The sequence below is a fragment of the Anomaloglossus baeobatrachus genome, chromosome 1 (assembly GCF_048569485.1).
Source record: "Anomaloglossus baeobatrachus isolate aAnoBae1 chromosome 1, aAnoBae1.hap1, whole genome shotgun sequence".
In the NCBI taxonomy this organism is placed as follows: domain Eukaryota; kingdom Metazoa; phylum Chordata; class Amphibia; order Anura; family Aromobatidae; genus Anomaloglossus; species Anomaloglossus baeobatrachus.
The window spans coordinates 743,949,156-743,966,823 of NC_134353.1; the positions used below are offsets into that span (position 1 = coordinate 743,949,156).

At 47.9% G+C, this 17,668-nt stretch overlaps 1 protein-coding gene across 2 annotated transcripts in view; it reads left to right on the plus strand.

The window, feature by feature from the left end:
* The window catches only part of RSRC2 (arginine and serine rich coiled-coil 2), a 79,632-nt gene extending 63,117 nt beyond the window's left edge, over positions 1 to 16,515 (plus strand). For both annotated transcript variants that reach the window (XM_075323108.1, XM_075323116.1), the window contains 3 exons: positions 11,160 to 11,392; positions 14,222 to 14,311; positions 15,465 to 16,515. In XM_075323108.1, the coding sequence (XP_075179223.1) occupies positions 11,160 to 11,392; positions 14,222 to 14,311; positions 15,465 to 15,644 (503 nt within the window). In that variant the 3' untranslated portion in view covers positions 15,645 to 16,515. The remainder of the gene's footprint in view (positions 1 to 11,159; positions 11,393 to 14,221; positions 14,312 to 15,464) is intronic.
* The last annotated feature ends 1,153 nt before the right edge of the window (positions 16,516 to 17,668 follow it).

Genomic DNA, 17,668 nt, shown 5'->3' on the forward strand with positions numbered 1-17,668 from the left:
CTTTCACCAAACATTATCAGGTGCATACCTATGCTTCGGCGGATGCCAGCTTAGGTAGAAGAGTCCTGCAGGCGGCAGTGACATCCCCGTAGGGGAGGGCTGTTTTGCAGCTCTAACATGAGGTATCTCTTTACCCACCCAGGGACAGCTTTTGGACGTCCCAATCGTCTGGGTCTCCCAATAGAGCGCTGAAGAAGAAGGGAATTTTGTTACTTACCGTAAATTCCTTTTCTTCTAGCTCTTATTGGGAGACCCAGCACCCGCCCTGTTGTCCTTCGGGATTTTTTTGTTGTTTGCGGGTACACATGTTGTTCATGTTGAACGGTTTTTCAGTTCTCCGACGTTATTCGGAGTTAATTTGTTTAAACCAGTTATTGGCTTCCTCCTTCTTGCTTTGGCACTAAAACTGGAGAACCCGTGATACCACGGGGGGGTATAGCCAGAAGGGGAGGGGCCTTGCACTTTTTAGTGTAGTGCTTTGTGTGGCCTCCGGAGGGCAGTAGCTATACCCCAATCGTCTGGGTCTCCCAATAAGAGCTAGAAGAAAAGGAATTTACGGTAAGTAACAAAATTCCCTTCTTCTTCTAGCTCCTATTGGGAGACCCAGCACCCGCCCTGTTGTCCTTCGGGATTTTTGGGTTTTTTCGGGTACACATGTTGTTCATGTTGAACGGTTTTTCAGTTCTCCGATGTTACTCGGAGTGAATTTGTTTAACCAGTTATTGGCTTTCCTCCTTCTTGCTTTTGCACTAAAACTGGTGAGCCAGTGATCCCACTGGGGGTGTATAGCCAGAAGGGGAGGGGCCTTACACTTTTTAGTGTAATGCTTTGTGTGGCCTCCGGAGGCAGTAGCTATACACCCAATCGTCTGGGTCTCCCAATAGGAGCTAGAAGAAAAGGAATTTACGGTAAGTAACAAAATTCCCTTCTTTTCTGTCAACTCCCCCCTGCCCCAAGGCCGCCGCCTTCTCACAGGCTGTGGCATTCTTGCAGGCCAATGGAGTAATTGTACCAGTTCCCGACTGGGAACGGTTCAGAGATTTCTACTCAAATCTCTTCCTAGTCCCCGAAAAGGACTGTGCTTTCCGACCTGGATCTCAAGCTTCTCAACAAGCATGTCAGGTGCGGCATTTTTGCATGGAATCTCTGCGATCAGCCAATGACCCAAGGAGATTTCTTAGCAGCCATCGACATCAGAGATGTCTTTCTGCCTGTGCCAATCGCAGTTTCACACCAGCGTTGGCTACGTTTTGTAATCGGAGAGGAACATTTCCAATTCGTGGCTCTCCCCTTCGGGTTAGCCACGGCCCCTCGTGTACTCACAAGGTCATGGCAGCAGTGGTTGCGGTTCTGCACCTCCAGGGGTTGGCAGTGATTCCTTACCTGGACGACCTTCTAGTCAAGGCTTCATCCAGTGCAGACTGTCAGCGGAGTGTCTCGCTCACTCTCAGCGGCGTGTCTCGCTCACTCTCGCCACGCTTGCAAGTCCACTCTGACCCCGACCTAGGACCTTGCGTACCTAGGGATGCAATTCGAGACTCTGCTGGCACTTGTGAAGCTGCCCTTAGTCAAACAGCCCCTTCATCTGGCGGTTCGCTCTCTGCTGAGGCTCCGCCGTCATTCCATCAGGCATCTCATGCAGGTGCTGGGTCAGATGGTGGCGTCAATGGAAGCGGTTCCCTTTGCCAGTTCCATCTGTGTCCCCTGTAGCTGGACATTCTCCACTGTTGGGACAAGCGGACCTCTTCCTTGCACAGGCTGGTGGCTCTGTCGCCACAGACCAGGAGCTCTCTTTAGTGGTGGCTTCGGCCCCTCTCTCTGTCCCAGGGACGCTCCTTTCTGGCCCCGTCCTGGGTGATTCTCACCACGGATGCCAGTCTATCCGGCTGGGGAGCAGTGTTTCTCCACCACCGAGCACAGGGCACTTGGACTCCGTCCGAATCAGCCCTCTCGATTTAAGGTGCTGGAAATTAGGGCTGTACTCCTAGCTCTCGTAGTTTTTCACCACCTGTTGGCGGGCAGGCACATTCGTGTCCAGTCAGACAACGCGACAGCAGTTGCCTACCTCAATCACCAAGGCGGGACTCGCAGCCGCCTAGCAATGTCGGAAGTTGAACGTATCCTTCAGTGGACGGAGGACTCCAAGTCCACCATATCCGCAGTCCACATCCCAGGCTTAGAAAACTGGGACGCAGACAGCGGCGAGTGGGCCCTGCATCCGGCAGTGTTCCGGTCAATCTGCCGCAAGTGGGGCACTCCGGAAGTGGATCTAATGGCATCCCGGCACAACAACAAGGTCCCGGTTTACGTGCCTCGCTCCCACGATCCTCAGGCCTTGGCAGCGGACGCGCTGGTTCAAGATTGGTCCCAGTTCCGTCTGGCCTACGTGTTTCCCCCCTCTAGCTCTCTTGCCCAGAGTCCTGCGCAAGATCAGAATGGAGGGCCGTCGGGTCATAATCATTGCTCCAGACTGGCCCAGGCGAGCTTGGTTCCCAGACCTGCTCCGTCTGTCCGTAGAGGTGCCGTGGCATCTCCCGGACCGCCCAGACCCTCACAGGGTCCGTTTTCCGCCAGAATTCTGCGGCTCTCAGATTGACGGCGTGGCTCTTGAGCCCTGGATCCTTACGGCTTCAGGCATTCCTTCCGAGGTTATCTTCACTATGACTCAGGCTCAGAAGTCTTCCTCGGCCAGGATTTACCACAGGACTTGGAGAATTTTCCTGTCCTGGTGTCGTTCTTCCGGCCATGCTCCTTGGCCGTTTTTCCTTGCCGACCATCCTGTCCTTTCTACAGTCCGGTCTGCAGCTAGGACTGTCCCTCAATTCCCTCAAGGGACAGGTCTCGGCTCTGTCAGCGTTGTTCCAGCGGCGTTTCGCCCGGCTGGCCCTAGATGCGCACCTTTATACTGGGCGCATCTCACATCATTCCTCCTTACCGGCGGCCTCTGGATCCCTGAGACCTTAATCTGGTCCTCACGGCCTTACAGAAACCCCCCTTTGAGCCTCTCAGGGAGGTTTCGTTGTTTCGTCTTTCACAGAAAGTGGTCTTTCTGGTGGCCATAATTTCTCTCAGGAGAGTCTCTGATTTGACTGTGCTCTCTTCGGAGTCACCCTTTTTGGTCTTTCACCAAGACAAGGTGGTTGTCCGTCTGACTCCGGGCCTTCTCCCTAAGGTGGTGGCTCCTTTCCACATTAACCAGGACATTTCATTGTCTTCCCTTTGTTCGGCCCCTGTGCATCGCTTTGAGAAATCGTTGCATGCTTTAGATTTGGTGCGGACGCTCCGGATCTATGTGTCACGCACCGCTGTTCTTAGGCGGTGCACCCCTTTTTTTGTGCTGACCACAGGTCAGCGCAAGGGTCTCTCGGCTTCTAAACCGACCCTAGCTCGTTGGATTAGGTCGGCCATATCCGATGCCTACCAATGTTCTCAGGTGCCTCCCCCGCCGGGGATTAAGGTGCACTCGACCTGAGCTGTCGGTGCCTCTTGGGCTACGGCTCAGCAGGTCGGTCAGGCTGCCACTTGGTCTAGTCTGCACAACCTTTCGAAGCACTACCACGTGCATGCTCATGCTTCGGCAGATGCGAGCTTGGGCAGACGCATCCTTCGGACGGCTGTCGCCCATTTGTGAAGTTAGGTTTTGCCTACTTCTCAGTTTGTTTATTTCCCACCCATGGACTGCTTTGAGACGTCCCATGGTCTGGGTCTCCCATAAGGAACGATGAAGAAAAAGAGAATTTTGTTTACTTACCGTAAATTCTTTTTCTTATAGTTCCGACATGGGAGACCCAGCACCCTCCCTGTTGCCTGTTGGCAGCTTTCTTGTTCCGTGTGTTTTTCACCGGCTGTTGTTGTAGACAGAGGTTCCGGTTATTCTGGGTTTTACTCTCTCTACTTATGGGTGGATGTCCTCCTTCAGCTTTTGCACTAAACTGGTTGGATTTGTCATCCGGGGAGTGTATATGCTCCGAGGGAGGAGCTACACTTTTAGTGTAGTACTTTGTGTGTCCTCCGGAGGCAGAAGCTATGCACCCATGGTCTGGGTCTCCCATGTCGGAACTATAAGAAAAAGAATTTACGGTAAGTAAACAAAATTCTCTTTTTTAGCTTAGTGTCTGTAGGAGGCACATCCTTTCAAGGTTTTGTTATTTTTTGAGGGCGACGGTTTCCCTTAGGGACCGATCTCCCAATACCATCAACGGGCGGGAACGCGGAGTGCTGCCTCCACGTACCTCCTCCTGCGACGCTGGATCCTGGGCTGCCTTTTACTGCACCTTTTTGTTAAGGTGAGATCCCCCTGACTGGTTTCCAAGACAAAGGGAGAAAGACGGTGCAGGGAAGGCTCCCAGGACTGCTGAATTTACAGTCTTTATTCCCACCATACCTGTGTGCTGGCTGGAGGAGGGGAAAGTCCCTTGCTGATTGCAGGGAATCCTGCAGAGATAATCTACTGGTAGCTGTGTGCTGACTGAAGGGAGGGGGAGAAAAACTGTCGCAGAAGCTCCCTTCCCGCCATTTTTTTTACTACCGACTGCAGGGGGGCACACTGACTTCTTCTTGGCGCTCTTTTAGTGATAAGCCCCGCGGGCCGCGATAAGCTCCCCCCCCCCCCCCCCCCTCCCCGGAAACCGCGCGAAGATCTCCACAGAGACTCCTTCCTGAGGACGCAGGGCCATCGGCTGATTCTGGTGAGGTACACCGAAGCAAATACAATCCTTGCTTCCCACTGCTTCACTTGTAGCTCTGCATATCATTGCTCCCCCTCCTGGCATACTCCTATTAGGAACAAGAAGAACTCTAAGGGTACTAAGAGTGCTAAGGCTCATAGTCTATTATTCAGCCTGCACTGCCTGCCACGCTGAACTACCACGTAAACACACCTCTTCTCTCTGAGTCCTGTACCCCTATAGCTCCCCAAGACCTTCCCGCCACCACCGCCGCAACAGTCAGCCCAGAGCCTAGGGCTCCCAGCCCACCGGAATGGGCACAGTTTCTGTCCCAATCCATGGAAAAACTGTCACAGAACCTGGTGCTGGCTATGCAATGTCGTCCTCCACACCCTTCTGGGCCCCTGGACGGAACGCAGCCTGAGGATACCCCTATGGAGGGTCCTTCTGAGATAATCCGGTCACATGCTTCACCGGCTGCAGGGATCAGAAAAAGAGCACACGGCCGGGTATCTCCAGCACTCTCTCATGGCCCCCTTGGCTCTCCCTCGGGAGCACACAGGGCAGGCCCTCCCACACGCTCCACGGCTTCTGAAGAGCTGGAGGAGGGAGAATGCTGTTTGTACCAGGATGATTCCTTGGTTTCACCCTCCCCAGATGATCAAACTGCATTAGACTCCCTTATAGCAGCAATCAACCAAACTCTGCAGGTGGAGGATCCCCCATCCACTACCACTGACCATGTGGTCTCCTTTTAAGAAGACAAGGAAACCCCAAAAGGTTTTCGCTGATCACCCAGAGTTTCAGGATAGCCTCACAAAGCAAAGGGAGAAGCCTGACAGGCGCTTCGGTAACCGAAAACTCATGGAGTCCCGGTACCCTTTTGCCTCACCTGCCCCTAAGGGCTGGGCCGATCCGCCCTTGGTCGACCCCCCCCCCCCTCCCCTCCCCGGTCTCCCGCCTTACCACAAAGACGCTCCTGTCTTTACCCGATGGTTCCTCCATCAAGGACCCGACAGACAGGTGGAGCACCTCGCCCGCTCTGCTTTTGAGGCTGCGGGTTCCTCCCTCTCGCCCTTCTTTGCCTCTGTGTGGGTCGCAAAGGTGATCTCGGACTGGGCAGAATCCCTTAACACTTCGCTTGAGGAATCCCAGTTCCCTAATGCCGTCACAGAGGTAGCAGCTCAAATTGCCACTGCAGCGGAGTACCTCATGCAGGCCTCCAATGATGCTGCTACCTGCGCAGCTTTTGCCGCATCAAATACCATAGCCATCCGTAGAGCTCTCTGGCTCCAACAATGGCGAGCGGACTCTGCCTCCAAGAAGTCTCTCACGGGCCTTCCCTTTTTTCCAGACCGATTTTGTTTGGCGAACGTCTGGACAAGCTCATTTCTGATGCCACGGGAGGAAAAAGTACCTCCCTTCCCCAGCTGAAGGCCAGGACGACCTTCACCAGACGTCCACAGTCCTCGTTCCGCTCCTTTCGGAACTCATTTGGTTGGTCGACATCCCGCTCTGCCCCCGCCACTAGCCGTGGACTACGCAGAGACCGACCTTCTTAGCTCTCCCCGAAACCCACTTCGTCATGGCAGCCTAGACCGAAACAGTCCAGGACTAGGGAGACTCGTCCACGACGTTTCCCCCCTCATGACTCCTTCGGCGCCCCGGAAGACACACTCATTGTAGGTGGTCGACTGCGGCTCTTTTCAACACATCTGGGCTGCCGCCTCAGACGACAAATGGGTGCGAGACCTAGTGTCTTCCGGTTACCACATAGAATTTCAGACCAGACCCCCAAGTCAGTTCCTTCTCTCAAAGACTCAAACGACGCAAGGCCTTTTTCTCAGCAATCCACTCGCTCCAAACAGCAGGAGTGATAATAACCGTCCCGGACGACGAGAAGTTCAGGGGTTTTTATTCCAACCTCTTTGTGGTCCCCAAAAAGGATGGGTCAGTTCGACCCATCCTGGACATCGAACACCTGAACAAACATGTGCACGTACGGAGATTCAGAATGGAGTCCCTAAGGTCCATTATTGCATCCATGGTCGAAGGGGAATTCCTCGCCTCCATAGATATCATGGATGCGTACCTGCACATACCCATCGCTCCAGATCACCAAAAGTTCCTCCGCTTCGCAGTTCAGGACTCCCATTTTCAATTCGTAGCCCTACCCTTCGGCCATCCCACTGCACCAAGGGTCTTCACTAAAGTCATGGCGGCCGCCATAAGCGTCCTTCACGCCAGGGGAGTAGTCGTTCTCCCTTACTTGGACGACCTCATCATCAAGGCCACCTCCTTCCGCGACTGCTCAACCAGCGTACAGATCACCATGGACACCCTATCCCGCTTAGGGTGGCTACTGAATCTAGACAAATCATCCCCGGTCCCAGCACGATCCATCACCTTCCTGGGCATGTCCCCGGACACCCGTCGGGGCTTGATCCTTCTCCCTCAGGACAAGGCGATCGCTCTTAGACAAGCAGTACGCTGCCTTCTACGTCCTCCATCTCACTCCATTCGATTCAGCACGAAGGTGCTCGGCAGGATGGTGGCGGCTATGGAGGCAGTACCTTTTGCTCAGCTGCACCTCCGCCCACTGCAGCTAGCCCTTCTAGCTGCCTGGGACAAGAGCCCCTTCTCCCTGGACAAACATCTTCACCTGACGCCTTCAGTCAGGTATGCACTCCGCTGGTGGCTTCGGTCCTCATCCCTATCGAAGGGGAGAGCTTTTCTCCCAGTGAACTGGCTGGTCCTGACCACGGATGCCAGCCTCCTAGGCTGGGGAGCAGTGTAGCGGCACCACACTGCTCAAGGACGTTGGACGCCCCAGGAGTCTTCCCTACCCATAAACATCCTGGAAATCCGCGCAATCTTCTTCGCGCTCAGGGCGTTCTGCCCTCTGCTAGCGGGTCGTCAGAATAGAGTCCAATCGGACAATGCGACAGCTCTAGCCTATATCAATCGGCAGGGGGGCACCCGCAGCAAAGCGGCTTATCTCGAGGCCCACAAGATCCTCAGCTGGGCCGAATCGACGGGGTCAGTGATATCAGCGGTACACATACCGGGAGTAGAGAACTGGGCAGCAGACTTTCTAAGTCGCCAAGGCCTGGCCGCCGGAGAATGGTCTCTCCACCCAGATGTGTTTCTACACATCTGCACTCGCTGGGGCACACCAGACGTGAATCTAATGGCCTCAAGGTTGAACGCAAAGGTACCCACGTTCATAGCCAGGTCACGTGACCCGCAGTCCATCGGCACGGATGCTCTAGTCTGCTCCTGGCACCACTTCCGCCTGCCTTACATATTTCTACCCCTGCTGCCGCAAGTAATCAGGAAGATCAAGGCAAAGGGAGTCCCGGTGATACTGATAGCACCGGACTGGCCCAGGCGCGCCTGGTACGTCGAATTAGTACAAATGCTCGCAGACGTACCGTGGCGCCTTCCAGACATCCAAGACTTGCTGACCCAAAGGCCCATTTCCCATCAGAACTCCAGAGCTCTGAAGCGGACGGCATGGCCATTGAGACCTGGGTATTAACAAGAGCGGGATTCTCCCCCGCGGTTATTTCCACAATGATCGGTGCCCGAAAGCCTGCTTCATCCGGCATTTACCACCGTACGTGGAAAATCTTCCTTTCATGGTGCAGGGAAACTAACGTCCAGCCTATGCCTCTGACTATCCCCAAAATTCTTGACTTTCTGCAGTCTGGCTTGCAAGCTGGGTTGGCTCTCAGTTCCCTTAAACGGCAGGTCTCAGCGCTCTCAATCTTCTACCAATGCCGCCTGGCTCAAAAAGCGCAAGTCAAGACTTTCCTCCAGGGCGTTTCCCATCTAGTTCCCCCGTACAAACGGCCGCTGGATCCATGGGAACTCAATCTCGTTCTGGACAATCTCCAGAGGTCTCCCTTTGAACCTCTCAAGGAATCCTCCCTTGCTCTTCTGTCCTGGAAGGTAACATTCCTGGTGGCAATTACGTCCATCAGACGGGTTTCGGAGCTAGCAGCACTCTTGCCGCGAGCCTTTTCTGATCTTTCACCAGGACAAGGTTGTTCTGCGCCCCCTTCCGGATTTTCTTCCAAAAGTTCCTACCCCGTTTCATTTGAACGAGGACATTGTTCTGCCTTCCTTTTGTCCACACCCAGTTCATAGGGTGGAAAGGTCTCTGCATTCGTTAGACCTCGTCAGAGCTCTCAGATATTACATATCCAGGACAGCCCCCTTTAGGAAAACGGACTCTTTGTTCGTCATTCCTGAGAGGCCTAAGAAGGGACAGGCAGCTTCAAAGGCGACTCTGGCTCGCTGGATTCGCTCTGCGATCCAGGAAGTCTACCGCTTGCAACTCAAGCCCATTCCTAGTGGGCTGCGGGCTCATTCCACGCGAGCAGTTGGCGCTTCGTGGGCCATTCGGCATCAGGCTTCAGTGGAACAGGTGTGTAAGGCTGCGACCTGGTCTAGCCTACATACGTTTTCAATGCACTACAGAGTCCATACCCAGGTTTCAGCTGAGGCAAATCTGGGTAGGAAAATTCTGCAAACAGCAGTAGAGCACCTCTCTCAGTAGGCGCTCCAGGCTGTCTGGGACTGGTTCCTCATCCTTGGGTTGCGTTGTCTTGTTTTTATTTTTCCCACCCGTGGACTGCTTTAGGACGTCCCATGGTCCTGTGTCCCCCAATGAGGCGTCAGAGAAAAACGGATTTTTATGTACTCACCGTAAAATCGTTTTCTCTTAGCCATCATTGGGGGACACAGCACCCACCCTGTTGCCCTGCGGGGCCTTGGTTCTCTCAGTACCTTATTTGGTTATGACTCTTCTTTTCTCATGTTCCTCCGTTGAGAAGTTTTTCTGTTTTGTTTTTTTTTTGTTTTTTTTTTGTTTTTTTTCCCCCTCTACTGCTTGTGTACTAAAACTGAGGTTGCCTGGCCCGGCCAGGGGGTGTATACTGCAGAGGAGGAGCTATGCTTTTGCCTCTACTTGGTGTCCTCCTATGGATAGGCAGCATAACACCCATGGTCCTGTGTCCCCCAATGATGGCTAAGAGAAAACGGTTTTACGGTGAGGACATAAAAATCCGTTTTTAATATCATCAGTCATTTAGGACAATATTGGATAATTTAGTGATCATCCATGAACTTCTGGAGTGAGTTTGCTGCGCTGAAAGTAAAGGGGATGAATAATATTGCACGCCCCAATTTTCAGTTATTTATTTTTTTAAAAAGTTTAAAATGAGCAATAAATTTCGTTTAACTTCACAACTGTGTCCGACTTGTTGTTGATCCTTCACCATAACTTATATTGGACGATTTTTTTTTCTTTTACACAGGTTGAAACCTGTCAATTAAGCGTAGTAAACCAGCACCCTATACAGCGTCTTCTTCCAAAGCATGTGTCAAATGTGCATATAGGCTCCTATTCAGTAGATGATTCTTAAGTTGTGCCTCCTTGGGCTCAGTCGGGCCATAAGAAATGTAATTTTATTATTGTCTCTTGAATGATGTATCAGGCTGCACAATTCCTTACAGAAGTATCAATACTTCGCTGTATTTTCTCCCACCTGCAAGTCCTATGTATGACAGATATTGCTTTATGCATCTCCACTTTAGGTTTCCATTGGGAATTCTCTGTAGCGCGCACAGTGTATGAACCTCCCAACAGAAAAGCAATGTGTAAAAAGCCTAATGTAGAGAAAATTTACCAAGATTGCTGTTTTATACATACCAGCCTTAGTCTTGCTTATATTAAAGTGCTACCATTTTTTTTTTTTTTTTTTTTTTTTTGAGCCACAGTATTAAATTCCTCTGTATTAGCAGTGAGTATGCAGTGCTTGGGCTATGGCCTGTCATGAATTCGATGAGCTATGGTGCCCACAACTAGAGTTAAGATTTTTGGGGAGGCGCACGCTGCTTGTCAGATGCTCCTGATTCATTAATGGGCATGTGCCTTTTTAATCAGGAGCGTTTACTTCAATACACCCCCTTAAAGAAAATTGGGGTCTTTTTATGCTTTAAAGAAATCTTGCGGCAGGTTGTTTCCCACCTAATCTGAGAGCAGCATGATGTAGAAACAGAGATTTCAATATCAGTTGTGGATCACTTCATGGCCTATTATCAGCAAAAGATTGTCACTAGAGGACTAGTAAACCTGCTAAGTAGTCCACCATATTCATGATCTCTGTATAACCCCATCACTAATTGGCCGCTTTCTGCCTATGCACAGTGTAAACAAAAAGCTGTCAATCAGTGCTGTGGGTGGGGTTCCATAGAGCTCAGCATTCAGAGACTGGTGGATCGATAACATAAGTGATTTTATCAAAACTGCAGCCAGCAGTACAGTAAATGATACATTACTGGAATCTGGGTCTCTTCCCGTTCATCATGCTACACTCAGGTGGGGTAGTAAAAAGTTGGTGACAGATTCCCTTTTGAAGGGAATATTCAAACACCAGCATAAAGTTGTATATGAATATTGCTTACTTTTTCCTTCTTCCTTAGTTGCGGCTGCAGGTGGTGGGTCTGTGCTGAATGTAGCAGCATTGTTGGCTTCTGGAACTCAAGTGACTCCTCAGATAGCTATGGCAGCTCAGATGGCTGCGTTACAAGCCAAGGCATTGGCAGAAACTGGAATCTCCGTTCCAAGTTATTACAATCCAGCAGCAGTTAATCCAATGAGATTTGCAGAGCAAGAAAAAAAACGGAAGATGCTTTGGCAAGGCAAGAAGGAAGGGGTGAGAAAGTGTTTGAGAATAGTATTTTAGGATGAAAGTATTTTTTTATCCAACTGAAAGCAGTAATGCTATTAATAAAATGATTGCTCTTGAGCTATAAATTTCATTTACACTTTTCCTGCCATACTGTTAAAAACTGGGGCCGTTTTTTCTTATTGTAAATAGAAACTACTAGAATTAGAAATGCAAATGTTATTATTAGTTTATTATAGCACCATTTATTCCATGGTGCTTTACATGTGGAAAAGGGGCATACATACAGTTAGGTCCAGAAATATTTGGACAGTGACACAATTTTCACGAGTTGGGCTCTGCATGCCACCACATTGGATTTGAAATGAAACCTCTACAACAGAATTCAAGTGCAGATTGTAACGTTTAATTTGAAGGTTTGAACAAAAATATCTGATAGAAATTGTGGGAATTGTACACATTTCTTTACAAACACTCCACATTTTAGGAGGTCAAAAGTAATTGGACAAATAAACCAAACCCAAACAAAATATTTTTATTTTCAATATTTTGTAGCGAATCCTTTGGAGGCAATCACTGCCTTAAGTCTGGAACCCATGGACATCACCAAACGCTGGGTTTCCTCCTTCTTAATGCTTTGCCAGGCCTTTACAGCCGCAGCCTTCAGGTCTTGCTTGTTTGTGGGTCTTTCCGTCTTAAGTCTGGATTTGAGCAAGTGAAATGCATGCTCAATTGGGTTAAGATCTGGTGATTGACTTGGCCATTGCAGAATGTTCCACTTTTTTGCACTCCCATGAACTCCTGGGTAGCTTTGGCTGTATGCTTGGGGTCATTGTCCATCTGTACTATGAAGCGCCGTCCGATCAACTTTGCGGCATTTGGCTGAATCTGGGCTGAAAGTATATCCCGGTACACTTCAGAATTCATCCGGCTACTCTTGTCTGCTGTTATGTCATCAATAAACACAAGTGACCCAGTGCCATTGAAAGCCATGCATGCCCATGCCATCACGTTGCCTCCACCATGTTTTACAGAGGATGTGGTGTGCCTTGGATCATGTGCCGTTCCCTTTCTTCTCCAAACTTTTTTCTTCCCATCATTCTGGTACAGGTTGATCTTGGTCTCATCTGTCCATAGAATACTTTTCCAGAACTGAGCTGGCTTCATGAGGTGTTTTTCAGCAAATTTAACTCTGGCCTGTCTATTTTTGGAATTGATGAATGGTTTGCATCTAGATGTGAACCCTTTGTATTTACTTTCATGGAGTCTTCTCTTTACTGTTGACTTAGAGACAGATACACCTACTTCACTGAGTGTTCTGGACTTCAGTTGATGTTGTGAACGGGTTCTTCTTCACCAAAGAAAGTATGCGGCGATCATCCACCACTGTTGTCATCCATGGATGCCCAGGCCTTTTTGAGTTCCCAAGCTCACCAGTCAATTCCTTTTTTCTCAGAATGTACCCGACTGTTGATTTTGCTACTCCAAGCATGTCTATCTCTCTGATGGATTTTTTCTTTTTTTTCAGCCTCAGGATGTTCTGCTTCACCTCAATTGAGAGTTCCTTAGACCGCATGTTGTCTGGTCACAGCAACAGCTTCCAAATGCAAAACCACACACCTGTAATCAACCCCAGACCTTTTAACTACTTCATTGGTTACAGGTTGAGGGAGACGCCTTCAGAGTTAATTGCAGCCCTTAGAGTCCCTTGTCCAATTACTTTTGGTCCCTTGAAGAAGAGGAGGCTATGCATTACAGAGCTATGATTCCTAAACCCTTTCTGCGATTTGGATGTGAAAACTCTCATATTGCAGCTGGGAGTGTGCACTTTCAGCCCATATTATATATATAATTGTATTTCTGAACATGTTTTTGTAAACAGCTAAAATAACAAAACTTGTGTCACTGTCCAAATATTTCTGGCCCTGACTATAGATGAGTACAATAATTGTGAACATTTCAAGGCACAGACGGAGAGAGGACCCTGCCCGTGGGGGCTCAGTCTACAGGGAAGGGGTTGAGGATACAATAGGTGAGGATAGAGCGGGTCGTGCAATGCTATGGTGGACTGAGGGTTACTACAGGGTTGTTCGCTTGTCGGAAGAGGTGGGTCTTCAGATTCCTTTTGAAGGTTTTCACAGTAGGTGAGTCTGATGTTGTGGGGTAGAGTGTTCCAGAGAATGAGGGAAGCACAGGAGAAATCTTGTATGCCATTTTGGGAAGAAGAGATAAATAGGGGAGTAGAGAAGGAGATCTTGTGAAGATCGGAGGTTACGTGTAAGGAAAGGAAAGTACCAGGAGATTAGGTCAGATGTATGGAGTAGGCAGATTGTGGGTGGCCTTGCATTACATGGTTAGTGTTTTGAAAACTGAGTCTTTGGGCAATGGGAAGCCAGTGAAGAGATTAGCAGAGTGGCAAGGACAGGGAGTAGCGGAGGGGCAGGTAGACTAGTCGGGTGGTAGAATTTAGGATAGATTGGAGGGGAGTAAGAGTGTTAGAAGGGAGGCCACAGTGCAGGAGGTAACAGTAGTCCAGGCGGTAGATAATGATGGCATGCACTAGTAGTTTTGCAGATTCATGGTCATGGAATGTACAGATCCGGGAAATATTTTTGAGTTGGCAGGCGGTGGCAAAGGCATGGATATGTGGCTTCATCTTGCTGAATTCACAATTGTCCAAACAAGCAAATTAGCTCCTTCCTGATTAGCATGGTGTGTGTATATAGGCTATTGACTGATTACAATAAGTTGGTTATATAGCTGTGTAAATCTCTCAATATAATTTTTTTTTTCTCCTCGATAGTTGCAATAGAGAAGTTTTACATTGTTGTATTTTTTTTTTTTTTTACATTTCAGGACAAATCAGTGTCTGCTGAAATATGGGAGAAACTCAATTTTGGGAACAAGGACCAAAATGTAAAATTTAGGAAGCTTATGGGAATAAAGGTTGGTTAAGTTGTGTTTTAATCCACATGTATTGGTTTTCCTTTGTTTATGAAAATGAGTAAAATGGGCCACTCTTGACATGTTTGTTTTAGTTTTTGTTAAAATATTTATTTCTGTTAGTATCCTTTGTCAGGAATTATAACAGCGTCCAACAGACTCTATCTCTACTTCTAAAGTCACAATAGCACTGGATGCCGCGTTAGGACCAGTGAGCGTAGGTTATATCAGAGCTTTTGTCCCACCTCCTCCGCAAAACTGGTTTCAGACGCATGTGCCGACGGGTGCCATTGACTACAATTGTGCAGACTGAGTCAGCATGTTCTGTCTTGCACCATTTTCGGGCATTTACTCTTTCTGCAGGCGGACACAGACGCAGTCTACTACATCTGGGTTTCCGCCTGCAGAAAGCGTATACACCTGAAACTCGTGCAAGACAGAGCACATGCTGACTCAGTCTGCACCATTATAATCCATGGCCCCGACAGCACAAGCTTTCGAAATCCATTTTGGAGGGGGCTTGGGACAGACTCTCCGACGAGACCTGTGAATGTAGCTTATAACGCAATGTGAAAGCGGCCTAAGTATTATGTGACCAAATTTTATAGGCATGGTTTGGAGGTTTTTTTGTTGTTTTTTTTGTTGCCTGGCATGTTCCATCTTACCCCACATTGTGATAGAAAATAAGGGAAAAATGTGCTGTTAGATTTAAAAAAAAAAAAAAAAAAAAAGATCCTCAAATTCCACATTTTTGCTTTTTGGGTTCTGTCTTTATGCCGTTTACTGTGTGAAAAATTACCTGGTAACATGTTTTGACCACTTGCATTATATGTATGTATAATGTATATTGGATCATACTCCTGAAATGTGACTCAGTGATTGTTAATGCCATTTAAGAGGTTAATATAACTGCACATTATCATTATAATAGGGACCTGACATGCACTGTACATGTATGGCAGATGTCAAGAATTGGTAATTGTTTTTAATGAATTGGTAATACAAGTGTAGAGTAGTATGTTTTAAGTAGTAATAATATTTATTCATTTATATAGCACTATTAATTCCACAGCGCTTTACATACATTGGCCGTACAGAATTGTACATAATGAGCTTGTGATTCCTGTAATATAGAATTTATATTATCTCTTACTAGAGTGAAGAAGAAGCTGGTACAAGTGTTGCAGGCACAGAAAGTTTTAAGACCTTAAAGCAACAGGAAGAAGTTTTCAGAAACCTAGATGCTCAATATGAAATGGCAAGATCACAAACCCATACACAAAGGGGCATGGGCTTGGGTTTTACATCATCGATGAGAGGAATGGATGCAGTCTAGAAGAAAAGGATTGTCCACTTCTTGGAACGTTTCAATAGTTCATGTTCTTGTAACCAAAAAGCTAGACTTCTATTCTAGCTTGCATGGATGTTGCATTGACTTTAACTTATTAAGAAAATCATTTTTGTAAATATCAGTGATACTGGTGTTAGTGATATCAGAACTTGTCTATTTCCATTTAATGACAATAGGAGGTTTTGTTTTACTATATGGACATACAGCTTTGTACATCACTATTTCCTGCTGTGTGACTACTAAAACAGGTCTGATATCATTGCTAAATGGTCACATATGATCTGAAAAATTTTCACAAGCAAAATTTGTGCCAGATGAATTCTGGATGTTGATAAACATGTTTATATGTTTATAACAGTGTGTTTTAGGTATGTTTACATTTTGTGTAGCGTTTTCTTGTCGGATAGTATTTGTTTCAGTACGCTTCTGTTCTATACACTTGTAAATTTAGATGATAAAAAAGGCCATCAGAGCTGTTGGTTTTTATTTCATTTTTTTATAACTATAATTTGCGTGTATATATGCCTATATGCACACACTGTACAGTGTGTAACAAATTTATATTAAACACACATGCTTGTATACAAACACAGTACAATGTGTGTGTATATATAGGTGTGTGTGTGATATATATTAATCAGACACGTGTATGTATGCATAAATACACACTTTTGAGTTCTGCATCCTTTATACCATATCTGTGTTTTTCGGTTAATCTTGTTAGAAAACCAGGGTCTTGGTTAACTAAAGTGCTTACCACTGAATAAAATGAATTAGGCCATTCGGTCTATTGCTTGTATATTCTACCCTATAAACAAGCAAAAAAGAGCGTTGGAGAATAAACATATCAAAATGCTTTAGTGCCTTTTTTTTTCCCCTACTGTGTTTTGGATTCATTTAAGTATGAAATGTGTATAACACAATAAGGCAGGTTTAATATTGAGTGCATCCATGATAGAAAATTCTCCACATTTTGTCTCAAATCTCCACATGTGCACACTGTGCTCATTTATTAGACAAGTGAGTATTTTGACCATATCATAATTATGCAGCTTTTCCAACTCCAAGCTGTATAAACCTGAATGCTTACTGTGTTAAAGCAGATGAAATGTGAATTTGCGTAATGAGGGATGGTGTGGTCTAAGGATATCAACATCAAGGTGTGCAGAATTAGGCAAAAATTGGGAAAGGGAACCTGTCACCAGGGTTTCCAAACATATAAGCCATCACCTTACCTTACTGTTGTCCATCTAGCTGTATCTAAGTCCCCAGCTCCATCTGCCAAAAAATACCTTCTATAATTTTGGCATCTTGCTTTTCTTTGTCGCTCCTTATTGGGAGACCCAGACAATTGGGTGTATAGCTATGCCTCCGGAGGCCACACAAAGTATTACACTAAAAGTGTAAAGCCCCTCCCCTTCAGCCTATACACCCCCCGTGCTGCCACGGGCTCATCAGTTTTTATGCTTTGTGCGAAGGAGGTCAGACATGCACGCATAGCTCCACAGCTTAGTCAGCAGCAGCTGCTGACTATGTCGGATGGAAGAAAAGAGGGCCCATAACAGGGCCCGCAGCATGCTCCCTTCTCACCCCACTCTTGTCGGCGGTGTTGTTAAGGTTGAGGTATCCATTGCGGGTACGGAGGCTGGAGCCCACATGCTGCTTTCCTTCCCCATCCCTCAATTAGGGCTCTGGGTGAAGTGGGATCCTTTCGGTCTCCAGGCACAGGAGACCGTGCTCCATCCACAGCTCCTGAGGACCATGCTGGATAGGAGCCGAGTATCGTTCAGGGACATGGCCCTGCTACTTTGAGGTACTCTGTGTCCTTGTGGGGACCGCGCACAGCAACACTCCAGCATTGCTGGGTGTGCTAGTGCACCGGGGACAGCAGCGCTGACTGCGTTTGTGCCATTACACACTTCAGCGTCGCTGAGTGTGTTCGTGTAGTGGGACTGCAGCGCTGACCGCCGCTGCCATGGTTATCACTGCGGCGCGGCTGGGACTGTTAG